Genomic DNA, 15983 nt, shown 5'->3' on the forward strand with positions numbered 1-15983 from the left:
CCCTGGGATAGTTTCATTTATACAACAAGAACAAGAATGTACATGAGTTGTGAAGTTAAAGAGTATATAATTGTTTTCTGATTCTATTGTCATAAGCTTATAAACCTCCTATTATAGTAAGTAGTGAGTTTTTAGTGTCTGTTAAGATCTTACTAACCACAGAAAAGATTAATTTCTCCATTTAAAGGAAGCTTCTCATTTCTTAGTATAGTTTCAGACAATTTTATTACAAATTCAAAGTCTTGGGATGGTGTAGGCTATTTTTGGTTCTTTCCTTATCCCCATAACAAACTAGGGGCTAAGTCACATGTGTCTAAGTTGCCATATATGAATAAAATGTATCCCTATTGTGCAATAATTAAGAATAATATATATATTTCATTTAGGAACAACTGTGAAAAAGTCTTTAAGTGGAAAAAAGAAGAAAAAATCTAAATAAGCTTTATGTTCTTTGTGAAGATTCCCTATATTATTATTCATAGCATCCAGTACATAATTGACTTGGTAAAGTGTTCTTTCAAAATGTAAAGGTTTAAAAATTCAATAAATCTATTTTTGATTTATTACAACTGGACAACTGCTCTCGAAATCCATTTGTTTATTTGTCCATCAATGATTATTTTCACTACTTATGGATGTTGTCATCCTTTTTTTTATAAAAATAAAAAAAATGTGATGTAATGGCTTGCAGAATAGTATGCAGAAACAGTGCAATAACAAATCTATGTTTACTCAGGAAGGAAAGGGACATTGGCGGATAGTAAATTATATCATTATTCCAAAAATCAGATTAATGAGATAATTATATCATACAAGAAATTGATGTCAAAAAGCTAGAATAACCATAACCGTTTCAGACAGACTGACCCGAATAATAGAAAACCTGTAAATCTTTGAATCCAACTTTTATTTTGCCCCTTGAAAGTTAACTTATATGCCATACCTTTATTAGTGTTGAAATGAATGTACATGAGACAATATCTAATCAAGTGCAAATGTTACTGTACATACATTATATACATATGCTTATTACTTAAGTGTTTTTTTCAAGCTGAATACATCCTATAAAAATCAAAATAAATATACATTAGTTCTTTTAATGAAAATATATATTTCAGTCAATATTTATTACTATTAGACTGGTTAAAGTTAATACTTTTGAACCTATCATTTAAAGGTTTTTTTTTCTTTTGAGTTAACATAACAATTTAATTTTTTTTATATTTCATTTTACAATTTCCTTCCCTTTTTTTAATACAATCTTTAACATGTGCATTACTATTTTTGGATATGTTTTTGTCTTCTACAATTGTCCTATCCTTGTTATCAAGTACCATGTGCTTAAATTTCATTTTGTTTTTCTTTATAAATACTTTTTTTCTATATTATGTTACCCTTGCCCTTGTAAGTTCTCCATGCATTTAATTAATCTGTAAAGTGCAAAATTGTCAAGCTTTCCATACCATAACTCACGGAGAGGGGATATGGATTACTTCAATTTCTAACTAGTTGCTTTAAACCTAGCCTCTAAAAGCAATGCCCCATCAAGAAAAAATGCAAAACATGATGTGACAGAGCCATAGTTTTTTTTCTTTTAAACAGGGGATTGGGAAAGTCCAACCCCTAACAAAATAGCTTAAAACCGCCAATTATCTAAATTATCAAGAGTAGAGCCCAATTATGGATAGCATAGCTACTTTAAAGGTTATTGTATCTGTATGCCTGTCCTTCTGTCCGTATTTAGTTTTAACAAACATACAAATATAATCTTCTATCCTTAGTTTTCAAACTTAAACTAATATTTTCTAAAAGGTAAAATTTGTTTCTTCATTAATTTAAATCCTAAAAATACCCTATTCTGGGGGGGGGGTCACATACATAGAAACTCCTACCATTGTCTTATCCCTTACCGTCCCTGGTTATCTGCCCTGTAGCTGTATTTTCATTTAGAGTTTTGTGTAGGAACAATTTATTTTCTCGTATTTATTCGAATCCGGTGGATAGAAACCGGTTCTCATCCATACGAAAAACTATGTCTAGCATCGTATTATAAACCGCTTTCTACGAATATAAAAATGTACAATCATAAGATTAAGACCATTTTTTTAGCCCGTGCCTTCGGCACCTCGGGGCTAAAAAAACTGGTTTTAATCTTATAATTGTACATTCTATATCCGCGGAAAGCGGTTTATAATACGATGAAAAAAATAACTATTATATACCACCAAATAAATACCAACAGAAAAGCCCACAAAAGTTCAAAAGAATAGAGACATTTTTTTAAACTTTCAAGTAAATCATTAAGTCTACTAATCTCCATGAATTAAGGGAAGCTTCATTTAGGTTTCATGCTTGTTTTAGGCTATTTCTATGCCCTCCACTGCCCCTTAAAAAACAGAGCTCCGAGATGCTTTTGGTGCATTTGATCTGACTTAAATAAAAATAATATGATGTATATTTATATTTCTGAGTGTCTGTTTATAGAAGTTTAGGCAAGTAACAAAGCTCTCTATGAACAGGACGCTATGTATTGATCCTGTCAGCTGTTCACACAATTATTGTTCATTATACTAATTCAAAAAAAAATTAAATTGATTTCAAATAAAAACTTAAAATAAGAATGAAGATAAAAATGGTGTAATTTAGAGATAGATATCTTATTAAGTAAAGTAAAGTGAGTGATGCTTTACTATGCATATTAGTATCCTTTTTTATCCTTAAAAAAATTAAACCAATTTTGTTATCCCGTGTATTTAGCCCCCTAGGGCGAACAAAACTGTTTCAACCTTATACTTTATTATTTTAATATCCGCGGAATGCTGTCTATAATACGATGCAATAAATAACTATTTCACCCCTACTTTGCATATTAGTCTTGCTTGCATTAAATAAATGTTTGTAATATGTAATATGTGACTAGTTTTCTGTGCAGACTAGAATAGAAAAATTACACGATTTCTCACATCAAACAGCAGATTTTTATCATTAGCTATTTTATTTATATTTTTCTTTGATAAATATATTTAATTTAAATGCCAGAAATATAGAAAATAAAATTTATTTCTAGTTTTAATGAAGCTTTTTGTAGTGCCTATAAAAATGACGTCATAATGACCTACAATTGATCAATCAAAATGACCTGTCATTGGTAATTTAGTCCGTGTATTGGCCTGTCATTGGTCATTTGAATTGTATGACGTCATTTCTTGATGGGCCCAATAAGCTTCAGTTTTAATATGACAACATATTTTTCTTTTTTTAGAAACTAGCACGTGAAAAATAATTTTTAACATAATAAGAACTTCAAGAAACCGAAGCTTACATGATAGGGCAAGTATTTAGTTAGTTAGATCATATGCTTCAAACAGACTGACATCACCTACTTGTATTGTTCACTAGGTATAATTTAAGGATTTATTTAAAGATGTTTTTCATGTAGCTACTTTATAGATGTCACTACTTTTGGCCTACCTATTCTATTGACGTCAGGAAATACACAATATTCAATCTCATTTCTAGAGGGTTTCTTTCCACCTTCCCTTTCTCTTTCCCTCTACTTTGACGTCAATAGAATACGTAAGCTAAAAGTTATCTATCCCCAATTTGCTAAGGCACTAAACACAGCTACATTTTTCTTTTCTAGTTATTTTTTGTTGTTGTTTTGTAAAACTATTTTTGCAGAAGTTAACCTTGGAAAATTACAATTCTGATAAAGAAAAATCTGTCTATCTACAACAGCATTCAACAATTTAGTTTTATATATTTTCTTATTAATCTAAACTGCATGTCTTTCATTTTCATAAGCTTTTAATCAATGTTAAATTGTATTTGATGGCCTTATCTTATTATGAAACTTTATTTTGTAATGACCATTTCCTTGTTTCAATCCCCATCAAGAATATCAGGAAGGAAGGGGACAGTAGGCTGTGAATTATGCTAGTACCCCAAGTTTAATAATCCAGTCATCTTATTTGTTGTCCCAAAGAATTAAAGTATTAAATTTTGATTGATTTTTTCTAAACTAGAAGTGTCCAAAACTTAACCAATGATGTACAGAAGGAGTAATTTTGTTTATCATCATTAGAGATGTGTATAAATTTATCGTCCATTGTCTTAACCCATTAGATCTATGATGAAAAAAAAATTCTAGAGTAGGTTTTCAACAACAAAAGACTTAAAATAAATAATAGATAAAAAACTTCTTAAAATTGTCTAAATTCTGAGTAAAAATGGTAAAAACTGAGATCATAGTAAAATATTATGTAAATTTAGCCTGGAGTCATGGATTTATAAATTCAAATTCAAACATTTTTATAGCTCTCTTCTTACTCTATTTATTTGGTGGATTATTTTTATAAGTAAAACTCGGGGGGGGAGGGGGGAGAGGACATTGCACAGTAAATTACCTTAGTATCCAAAGTTTGATAATATTTTATCTAAATAATTTGGGTACTTTCATTAAAACTCGACTGGTTGGATGAAACTAAAAGTGTAAAAGTTTTAAACAATAATTTTTATTTTTGTTGGCGACATTGGTGATCTTCATCAATTCATCGAACATTGTCATATCCCTTTGGATCCCTGTGATAAAAATCAACATGTATGTATGTAAGTAAAATGTATATTCTTCAAAAATAAAAACGGTATTATTTTAACGTTTCTGTGAATTTACTTTAATTTGAAATAGAACTAAAACCGTATTGTCTCTTTTTATCTCTCTTTCTTCAAAGAAGGGACAAGCGGTTAGCGAGATCTTATGTTACAGACAGAAATCCTGTTATTGTTAAATAAGGATAACTAATTAAAAATTAGTCACTTAATTTTTTTAATGCAAAATGATTTTAAAATTTAGATTTCAAATAATTTTATATTTGAATAAAGAATAAATGGCTTCTTTTTCTACAAATGGGAATACTAATAAATTCCACTGTGAAATAAAAGGCTCACACTTACTGGTTATTTTTTTATTGTGTAAATATGAAAGTCTTTTGTCTGTAGATTTAAATTTCAACATGAACCGCTTGAGTTCTCCATTTTATAAAAGCTTCACATAAGTTTCGTTTTTTTTTTAGTTTTTAGATCAAATTCTTGGAATGGTTTTAGATTATTTTTCTGCATTCACTATCCATTCAAATACAAAGCTCCTAAATCCAAAGGACGCATCCGCAAGCATAGTAAACAGCATTTGAAAAAAATTGACAATGACCAAAAACAATGTAAATCCCATATGATGATAAACAAATTTGCCACTCTGTATATGCAAAGCTTTGAAAACTTCAATTTTGAAAGCAACCAATCACAATTCTATAAAAGTTTTTGAGCCAGCAAAGAAGATAAGATTGTCATGAAACTTTGGTTACCACTGTATTTTACAGCCCAATGTCCACTCTTTCCCTAATGTAAACTGCACATCTGTAGAGACATAGTCAGACAAGGTATTAGATATGAAAGATTAGACATATTGTTCTACTCATTAAAAAAATAATCGTCTAATTGTCCCTCTAGTAATAAATGTATAGTATAGATGTATTATCCAGACAACTACCTGGCCCAAGTGGTGGGCTCATTTTCCTTCTGCTAGCAAATTGCTTACTGTTCTTTTGTAGTGACTCAACTGTGTTTATATTTCAGACACTATTGGCTAATATTCAAAGACCCAATTGTAGAATGGTCTTGTGCTAAAAATAAACACTAAGACTAAATAAACGATGATAATCTTTATTTAAAATCGAAAAATGCTTTAGAACCTATACATATTACTTAGGATCTCCATCACGGGTTTTCATTTAGCATTATGCTAAGTCATTAAATCATGTTAGCATTTATTTAAATGTCTTTTAGATAACATTAAGGCTTATTATGCGTTAAGATCTAACCAATGAATCGACTGCGTTCCGGAAGTTTTACCTAGGTTAAGTGATGGTTTTATGCTATTCTTAATTTATTCTAAAAAATCTTTTATACACATGGATATAAAAGTTTAATTTATCAAATACATAAAATATAAAATCTTCAGGAATTTTTGGGATAAGACAATGGACTATAATTGATATACATCTTCAATTAAGACAAAATTACCCTTTTTGTATATTACAATTGTTGGTCAAAAACATCAAAATTCAATAAAACTATTTCTCGTATTCATTCGAATCCGGTGGATAGGAACCGGTTCTCATCCACACGAAAAAACTATGTCTAGCATCGTATTATATCCAGCTTTCTACGAGTATAGAAATGTACAATCATAAGATTAAAACCAGTTTTTTTAGACAATGCATTTGGCACCTCGGAGCTAAAAAAAACTAGTTTTAATCTTATAATTGTACATTCTATATCCACGGAAAGCCGTTTATAATACGATGAAAGAAATACCTATTAGAATGTTTAAGCCAACAAATAAGATAATGTGTTTTATAAAGTTTGTAATTTCTATTCAATGTCCCCCTCCCCCCCTACCTGACATTAAATATACATCTTATCACGAAATCATATACAAATCTAGTATAAATTAATATTTAATGTTCTTTAATATAATATGGATTGTTGATTTTTATCATTTGGATATCATTAAAATTTAGCTTTTTGGCCAATTTTTTTAAATTATAGGAAAAATATATAATTTGTGTATCTTCTATAAGATAATCAGTCTTAAAATATATTTAGTAGAATGACCGATAGACCGACGGGCCAATTATTATTGGATGCTCATTGTTACAGGGTATCTGTACAAGAAAATCAGAAGTCTACATTAAATACAGCTAAGAAAATAATCGGGAATAAAGGATGAGCTATCGATCCATCAATTACTCCCTTAGGTAGAGAATAATCATTCCTTGCCATGGTAGTAATAAGAAATAATATATTTCCTCCAGAGCGTTACAAAATGACGGACGGACAGACAACGTGAATAAAAGAGTAGCTTCGCTAATAAAAAAAAGATAACTTACTGTGACATATCACCATTCGGTCCAAAAGGTGGTCCCATCGGTCCGCCGCCGTTCGGCATAAACCCGTTATTATGCCCGCCAGGGCCTCCCATCGGTCCACCGCCGTCCATCGGGCCGCCGTTCATGGGACCACCATTCATGGGGCCGTTGTTCATACCCGGCGGGGGGCCACCGCCGTTCATAGGGTGGTGGCCGTTGTTAAAGTCTGGGGGACCACCAGGTCCCATGTTGTTGTTTATCACGTTCTGAAGAAGAAAAATTACTGATAAGTAAATTAAATTTATATGTTCAAGGGTCCTATGACAAACGCAGGAGTCCCTAACGTCGGAGTGGACAACCGCAGGAGTGGACACTTAACTTAACCTAACCTATTTTAAACCATATTTTAGGTTTTTAAATGCCTATCCCCTGCGGGGGGCTTATTTGAATATTTATATCTTAACCTAACCTAACCTGTATAGAAATGCTTACTTAAATTAATGATTTTAACACTCCTGCGTTTGTCCACTCCGACGTTTGGGACTCCTGCGTTTGTTCTGGAACCTTTTCAAGGTTTTGAGGAGGATACTCAACAGGGCACTTTAAAAAGTGTAGCTGATGGATAAACATTTTGGAGATTAATGTTTTGGAGGTCTCTAGAGCTATACACAGAAGTTTTACAAAATGGCATAAAACAGTAAAACTTATATTGGGAATACAAGAAATATTATCTTTTTATGTTTAAGAATTACCTGGCACGAATCTTTAATTTTTAATATTTTGTAGTAGTATTTGATGTACTGTAAATTTTTAAGTTAAATTAGATGATTTAATATTTAGATTTTATATATAAGATAGTGTGAAAGTTTGTTTCAAATAAGCTAAAGATAAGAGAGAGAGAGAGAGAGAGAGAGAGAGAGAGAGAGAGAGAGAGAGAGAGAGAGAGAGAGAGAGAGAGAGAGAGAGAGAGAGAGAGAGAGAGAGAGAGAGAGAGAGAGAGAGAGAGAGAGAGAGAGAGAGAGAGAGAGAGAGAGAGAGAGAGAGAGAGAGAGAGAGAGAGAGAGAGAGAGAGAGAGAGAGAGAGAGAGAGAGAGAGAAAGAGAGAGAGAGAGAAAGAAGAAGAAGAAAAAGAAATAAATGAAGAAGGTAAAACTTTAGCTGATGAATAAATTTGTAGCCTTTTTTCATACAAAAACCTTTGATTCTAAACGACAAGAACACCAGTAGAATAGTTTAGAAACTTTAATAGTAAACACCCCACCTGATTCATCATGCCACCATCATTCATAGGGGGCCCCCATATATTATCCATAGGTCCCCCCCATGCCAGGACCTCCCATACCGTGGGGTGGTCCTCCCCCCGGGGGTCCACCCATCCCCTGGTTCGGATCGTTGAAAGGCTGGTTAGGGGGCGGTATCATGCCCCCCGGCCCACCCATGGGCCCGGGTCCGCCCATGTTTTGCGGGGGTCCGCCCATATTTTGCGGGGGGTGACCTCCCATGCCCCCCTGGTTGTTGGGGTCGCTGTAACCGGGATCATAGTTCTGATTTGGAGGTCCACCTTGCTGATTCTAAATAAAAAATATGATATGAAACATTTTTATTAACAACCATAAGCTTTTTTTTTTTAAATAAACACATTATTTAAGCCTTTAACGTCTAGATGCAAACATATTTATATTTTTGTATTTTTGGGTTTACCTAAACATCTTGTGTACTTTTATCAAATTCTTGATTAGATGGTACAAAGTGGTAATGTTGAAACCTTTCCATGAATAATTTTAATATACAGAAGGAGTAAAGATTAGAGTAAAACACTAAAGGGGAAGGGGGTTAAAAACTGTATGCCTCTTTCTTTCCATTGGGTCATTGAAAATCCACCAATACCGACGGGAATATCAATATAGCCAAGTCGCTACAAAAAAGCATAAATCAATTTGCTAGTAGACGAAAAAGGTCCTTAACAGGGGGATCTAGGTAGTTGTCTGGTAAAGTTTACCATTGAATTTAGCGGTTTCATCATTATTGGGCTGGTAAATAAATACATACATTTTCTTATCCCTTAAGATCCCTGCTCAAACAAAATTAGAATACAAAACATAAATTTAAAATCAAAAAGATCATTGTAAAAAAATGATAAAATAAAAGAGCTCTATCAAGCTAATTTGACTTAATAGCTGTGTAAAAGAATTTATCGATAATCAAAGTACAATATTTATGATATTGTTACCCGCCATTACTATCCAAATGTTGACAAAAAGTATGCACCTTCTTACACAAAACTTATGTCATAATTTGCTGGGTAAACTCGAAAAATGCGCATGAATTTTGTAATTATGTGCTTTTTATTTGCATTAGGATTTGTAATGTTGAGTTAGATACATGGACCCAGGTATAAGGTATAACCAACAAGCGAAAAAAATTTAAAATAATATTTGGGGGGCAAATGGAGAGATCGTCAATTTTAAGATATGTTGCCCCCCAACGACAGCTGAAACCCACGTATAGGTTTCGTGATTTTTTCCGAATTAATTTCATTGTTGGTATAAGCTGACATGGACCTAAGAGATAAGACAATGGATGATAAATTGATATATACTACGAATCATTATAAGTTTAAGCCAACCAATCAATAAAAGTACCCAAAGATTTTGAGCCATCAAATGAAAACTTTAGAGTACTGTTGTACTTTTCAGTCCAATGTTTTTCTCTACCTGGTTAGTAGATAAGTCGTATTACGGGTATTAGTGTCGACCTTAGTATTGCATGAAATTTTTTTAATGTGCGATTTTTGAGTTAGACCATTCCATTGCATGACACTACTTGTGATATTTAGTTTGAAAACTATTGAAAACTTGGTGGCTACCAGGGAGGGAGGGGACATTGGCCTGTTGATTGCAGTAGTCCCCAAAGTTTTATAATAACCTTTTCTATATTGCTTTACACCTTTGGGAACTTTTATTGAAATTTTATGAATCATCATTGGTAATGTACAATGTACATCAATTTCTCGGCCATTATCCTATCCCATGAGAGGGATATTGTACTACTTGATAGGTGTTGAATATATACAATATATCTCAATAGCCTTCAAAACAAAATCATCTAAAAAAAGACAACAATTGAGCAAGGGCAAACTTTTTAAATTGTAATAAATACTTAATTTTAGGAAGGTCTGATTTATAAAGATGTGAATAGTATATAATTGATCAAACAAAATAATTCCTAATTGCAGAAGTAGCGTTACTGTCATAGAACACCCTTACTTAGAAGAGCAAGATCAAAAATAGGGGAAATAACAAAAAGATCTATTAAATAAATCCAAATATTAATTTGATTAAGGTTATTACCCCTTAAAATTTTAAAACTTGTTATATTCCCGGTCTACTAGGTCTCAATAATCGACTAGTTTACCAATATATTTAATAGATTTATTTCCCTAGATGGGCTATCAGACACAGTAATCCCTCCATCTTTTAAAGAATTTCTAGTACACGAACATATTTGATTTAGATTAATCACTTATAATTCAGAGCGTCAAATTTTCGGATGTTAAAAATTACAAAAGCAAAACTTTACCCCCAAAAGTCCCACAAATACCTGCATTTTCATACCAAAATGTGTACACGTTCTATCCAATAATATGACCGGATTTTAACTCCAATGTAATCTTATTGGTCCTATTGTTTGAGTACCTTCCTAAAACATACTTTTTATTTCTCACCATAGAAAAATAGCAGAAGCACAAATAAAGTATGTTTCGATTTTGAAAAAGTATTAAAATTCTTGAGACATATATCCTTATATTAGAGGAACATGATCCCCTGTATGTCTGTTTGTTTGTTTATACCGAATAATCTCACTAACCACTATACCGATATGGTTCTTCTTTACAGTGTAGCTTCTCTGGGTAGGTTTACTATTTTGAGGGAGGGTACGACCATCATCCCAATAGAAATCGCCAAAAATCATGTTCTATGAAAATAGCGGCCTTTTTACATATTTTTTGGTAAACAGCTGACCTTAGCACAGATTTAATAACAGATCTATAGTAAAGATGTATATACAGAAAACTACCTCCCCCCCCCCCCCCTCTTTTCCAAGGACTTTTTTTTGTCAGCTAGCAAATTGTTTTCTACTACTTAGCTATGTTAATATTCCTGATACTATTGGTTAATTTTCAAAGACCCAATTGAGATACAGCACAAGGTCCTTGGGATGGAGCATACAGTTATTTAACCCCTTCCGCCTCTAGTGTTTCACTCTAACAATTTAATAAGAAGATCCTTATTTAAACAAAATTGATAATCCACTGTGGTATACACCTGTATAACATTGCATCCTTCTTTGCTATCATAATTGTTCAAACAATCTAACAGACTAGTTTAGATTTAGAAAAGCCAAATAAGAAATATAAAATAAAAATTGTATTATTTCTGTTTAAAATATTAATTTTTATGTTTTTAAGCACAAAAAATCATAAAGCAGATGATCAGTTGTCAGATAAAAGGAATAAGGGAGAATATTCGGTAATTTAAACCAAGAAAATGACAAAACCATGTATAAAAAAATAAATAACTTATAAATGACCGACAAACAGAATTACCATCTAAATTATATACTGGTTGCTCAGTGGTACAAGGAATTAACACCAAAATAGCAGCTAAAAAATAGCATTACGGACATACTGACGGACAGACGAAATCACTTAAAAACTACTACAAATGGATTAATTTAAAATGTTGCTTGTGTGTGTGAACGTCGCTTTCATGAGGTACAAAGTGCATTTTGTTTAGGCTTACTGCACACACGAGAAAACGGCCAGGTAAAAAAAACTAAAGATTTTTCTTAAATAAAGTAAAAGAATAGAGAGGACACGAGGGGGGACTGCCATTTACACATCCAGCAAATTTACAGTGGATGTGTTTATGCCAGTACAATGGATGTATTTATGACAAACTGAATTTTTACTGTATAAATGACAGTAAAATCGATTCTCATGCCATAAATACATCCAATACTGGCAAAAATACATCCAACATTTTTAAATGTATGTCAAAAATACATCTGACACTGGCATTTACACATCCATACTTTTTCAATTAGTTGTCATAAATACTATATACATAATACAATATTATGATATTATTATATAGTTGTAAAGTAGCGAGCATATATGTACTGTTTCGTTAAACACTTTTTTAGTAGCGAAGCTACTCTATAATTTGGAATTTCCGTTTTTAAAAAGAAATATTATGATATTATCATATAGTTGTTAAGTAGCGAGCATATATGTACTGTTTAGTTTAACACTTTTTTAGTAGGGACACCGCAAACCCCCAAGATTAAAAAAAATCCCCACTTTTTCGCTTAAAGTAAAAATGATGACATTGTTTTATATACTACGCTGATAATGACACACAAAACAACAATAAGGGGGAGGGGATTGGACTTTCATACGTGTCTTGGGATGAAGCCCCTAGATGCTAGTGTCGAAGCCGCTAGTATATTCTATAGCAATAATTTGACCACATGCGCAAATGTATCGATGATGTTTTGTTGGGAGCATCTTGAGAAAAAGGGAAGTAAATAGGGGGAGAGTAACTAAAATAGAGTAAAAAGTTTAAAATCTATACATACTGTACAAAATCTAATTAATTGTAAACAAATATTCATATAAATTAATCTAGATGTGTATTTGCCAGTGTTGGATGTATTTATGACATATAATTGAAAAAGTATGGATGTGTAAATGCCAGTGTCAGATGTATTTATGGCATGAGAAAAAGGAAGAAAACATTTTGCCAAAAATACATCAACTGTAAATTTGCTGGATGTGTAAGTGCTATAGCCCCGACACGAGCTATATGTATCTCTACACACAGAGTTGGGACACTTTGTCGACTTTCAATTGGGTCATTGAATATCAGCCAATAGCGTCGGAAATATAAATACAAGCGCCACACAAAAACAGAAATCAATTTTGTAGCCGACCAAAAAGATCCTCATTACTTTGGCTGGATAGTTGTCTGGTTTATACATTTATACTTATACATTTATTTAACAGACAATAATGCTGTTCAAAGGTATTTTAAGGCATTAGTTTTAATTATATGTATACCCAAGAAAGAATCCAATCATAAATATTTTTCTATTTCGTATTTTATGCCTTTTGTAATAATATTTGAGAATACAAAAAATCTTTCCCTTTCTCCTTGCTGCACAAGTTGCACGCACAAACTTAAAGTGTGCTTTAAAAAAGCGATAGAACGTGTTCAAACAGCAAAATTAAATTAGAATTCATATGATAATAATATGATTTTTGTTCATTTTTTCTTTTAAATACAGTAAAGTTAATTTAATCTTAGCTAGGATAACTTAAAGTATTACTTATTATAGCTCTTATATCTTATTTCTTAGCAATTTTGTGGAAACGCCTGAACTTAAACTCAATATAATCATTTTAAACTTCCTATAACTCGGCTTTCAGCTGATTATTATTTCTAAGGATTATAAAAACAAAATATTGCCTGTAAAACATGATTTTTGATCTAATTAACTTGATATTATTTTTTTTATAAACACTAGCAGCTATGCTCCTAGCAGCCTCTAGGGGGACTTAAGGTTACAGGGGGGAACGTCGACCTCATCCCATTTTATATTTGAGTTCAAAAGAGTAAACAATATATTTTTCAGGGGGGAGGGGGTTGACGACACCATCCCCAAAAATAGTTTAAAACCTTCCCATGACCTATAAGAAGCTACCCTATAAAGGAGAACTAAATTGGTTTCGCAGTTAGCGAGTTCCTTCGGTACAAACAAACAGACAGACATCATGTTACTATTTTATATAGATTATGTATGTACCTGATCAGGATATGGGGGTTGTTGTTGATTCTGTGGTGGATATCCAGGACCCCCCTGCTGTTGATTCTGGGCTGGTGGATAACCTAAAAAACAAAACCATTACGAAGGGATAAGACAATTGCCATTAAATTGAGTATAACCCCAATGATGATAACCAAACTACCCAATTAGTGGTTGAAACGTTTGTACACTCCACTTAATGAACTAACCAATCAAATGTCAATAAAGTCCCCAAAGATGTTGAGCCAACGAATAAAAAAAACTTTATTATAAAATTGGGGACTAGTGTAATAAACATCCCAATGTTCCCTCCTCCCCCCCCCCCCCTAATGAAAACAAAGATTTACTTATCTACTGGGTGCTTAGATTTTGATTGGTTGGTTTAACTAAAAGTATTCACACCTTTAAAGCAATTATTTTAATCTACAGAAGGAGAAATTGGTGAAACTAGGTAATTGGGGATATAGACTTAGTACATTTATTTACAGTATTATATACAGTTTTCTTCGGCAACTCGGGGCTAAAAAAACTGGTTTTATCTTATAATTGTACATTTTTAAATCCACGGAAAGCTGTTTATAATAGTTATAAACAGATAACAGTTATTTCACGCATCGAATTATAAACACTTTTAACAGTTATAAATCTATCTCAACCATAACATTTATAAATTAGTAACTACTGCTGCTTCATAACGAAATATATTTCAAAGAAAAAAATCTTCATTATCAATCGCATCTGTAATAGAAAACAACAACATAAATAAATGAAAAAAAGCATTAAGAATTATACAAAAATAGTCAAAATGTTAAAATATATCATAAAAAATAAAATTTTAAAAAATTATAAACAGCTTTCCGCGGATATAAAATGTATAATTATAAGATTGAAACCAGAGTTTTATAGCCCTGAGATGCCGAAGGCAAGGGCTAAAAAACTGGTTTTAATCTTACGATTGTACTTTTTTTATAATTGTTTAAAACCTGATATAATACGATGCTAGACATAGTTTTTTCGTATGGATGAGGACCGGTTACATCGGATATTAATCGGTTTCGAAGCGATACGGGATATAACTATTTCATACCTTGATCTTGCTGTTGCTGTGGTGGATATCCTTGATCTTGTTGTTGCTGTTGTTGTTGTACTGGGTAACCAGTGTTGGGGTCAATCTGATTCGGATCTGAAAAAAAACACATTGTTAATTTTTCGAAGATTTTTACCTTTATAATTAGGAGATTTTTGTGATGCTGTCTAAAATGGTGCAAAAAATGGGGACAAATTTCAAATTGATTTGACGGGGCTGTTTATTTACGTCACAAGTGAGGGGAAAGAAAAGGGAAGGAGGAAAGAAACCCCCTAGAAAAGAGATGGGGGTATGACGTCACACGCCAAAACAATTTGAAATTTGTCCCCATTTTTTGCACCATTTTAGACAGCATCGATTTTTGTTCCAAGTTCTAAGGAAGCATTAAACCTCCTACCCCCCCCCCCCTTATTTAATAGAAAATATATAAAAAAAATAGATTTTGTTTATCGTGTTTATGGGTTTAATTTAGGTTAGGTTAGGTTATGTAAGGTATAAGATAGCCCCGCAGTGTTAGATACTCCAAAAAGAAAAAGAATATCCTCCTCCTGATTGTACAAAAAGTTCTAGTAACCCGTTCCCTTATTCGAATCAGACTTCCACCAATAATTTTTTATTAAAGGGGCAACTTTGTTTATCACAATCCTGGGTGTTAATTTTTAATTGTTCTGTCCCTTAAAATCCGATGGTAATATACAATTAAAATTATTTGTTTATCAAAACTTTAAAAATTTTAAAGAAGTTGTATCAACTTTTTCACTTTTTATTTAAGATAGCTAGCCGGCTCTTTTAGTAAGTAGTAGATGTAAAATTTTTCATAGAATTCAGATATGCAATCGGTTTTTTTTGTAGACCTCTTATTTTTTAAGTAATTTAAGTTTTTTAAAAAAATAATTAAGTCGGTTTTAAGGTACTAAAACGCAACAAAATAAAAGAAGAAAATGGCCAGTATGAACAAAAATAGTAAGATCTTTAATTTGACACCTTACTTTTAAAATTCTGTTAAGTAATTATTGAAAAAATCTATTTTGTTAACCTCGGATTAATCAAAACTTTGAAATTAAAAATGTCCTCTCACAGGCATAAAAAGTATGTGTTCATAT

General features: G+C 32.0%; 3 protein-coding genes across 6 annotated transcripts in view; 1 reads left to right on the forward strand and 2 right to left on the reverse strand.

Annotated features, from left to right (window-relative positions):
* LOC145306500 (uncharacterized) overlaps positions 1–7190 on the reverse strand; it is a 228822-nt gene extending 221632 nt beyond the window's left edge. For 2 of the 3 annotated variants that reach the window (XM_080148635.1, XM_080148634.1), the window contains exon 1: positions 6948–7190. In XM_080148635.1, the coding sequence (XP_080004761.1) occupies positions 6948–7174 (227 nt within the window). In that variant the 5' untranslated portion in view covers positions 7175–7190. The remainder of the gene's footprint in view (positions 1–6947) is intronic. The other variant, XM_080148631.1, reaches the window with a different exon arrangement.
* Positions 1–15983, forward strand: part of LOC145306504 (uncharacterized) — a 354771-nt gene that overhangs the window by 153636 nt on the left and 185152 nt on the right. The window lies entirely within an intron of this gene.
* The window catches only part of LOC145306505 (uncharacterized), a 35158-nt gene continuing 26231 nt past the window's right edge, over positions 7057–15983 (reverse strand). Inside the window, exons 2-5 of the mRNA XM_080148644.1 lie at positions 14881–14976; positions 13794–13876; positions 8188–8497; positions 7057–7192 (exon numbers count right to left, since the gene is read on the reverse strand). Coding sequence (XP_080004770.1) covers positions 8231–8497; positions 13794–13876; positions 14881–14976 — 446 coding nt within the window. The 3' untranslated portion in view covers positions 7057–7192; positions 8188–8230. The remainder of the gene's footprint in view (positions 7193–8187; positions 8498–13793; positions 13877–14880; positions 14977–15983) is intronic.

The sequence above is a fragment of the Acartia tonsa genome, chromosome 14 (assembly GCF_053477335.1).
Source record: "Acartia tonsa isolate MP-2025a chromosome 14, ASM5347733v1, whole genome shotgun sequence".
NCBI classification, from domain to species: domain Eukaryota; kingdom Metazoa; phylum Arthropoda; class Copepoda; order Calanoida; family Acartiidae; genus Acartia; species Acartia tonsa.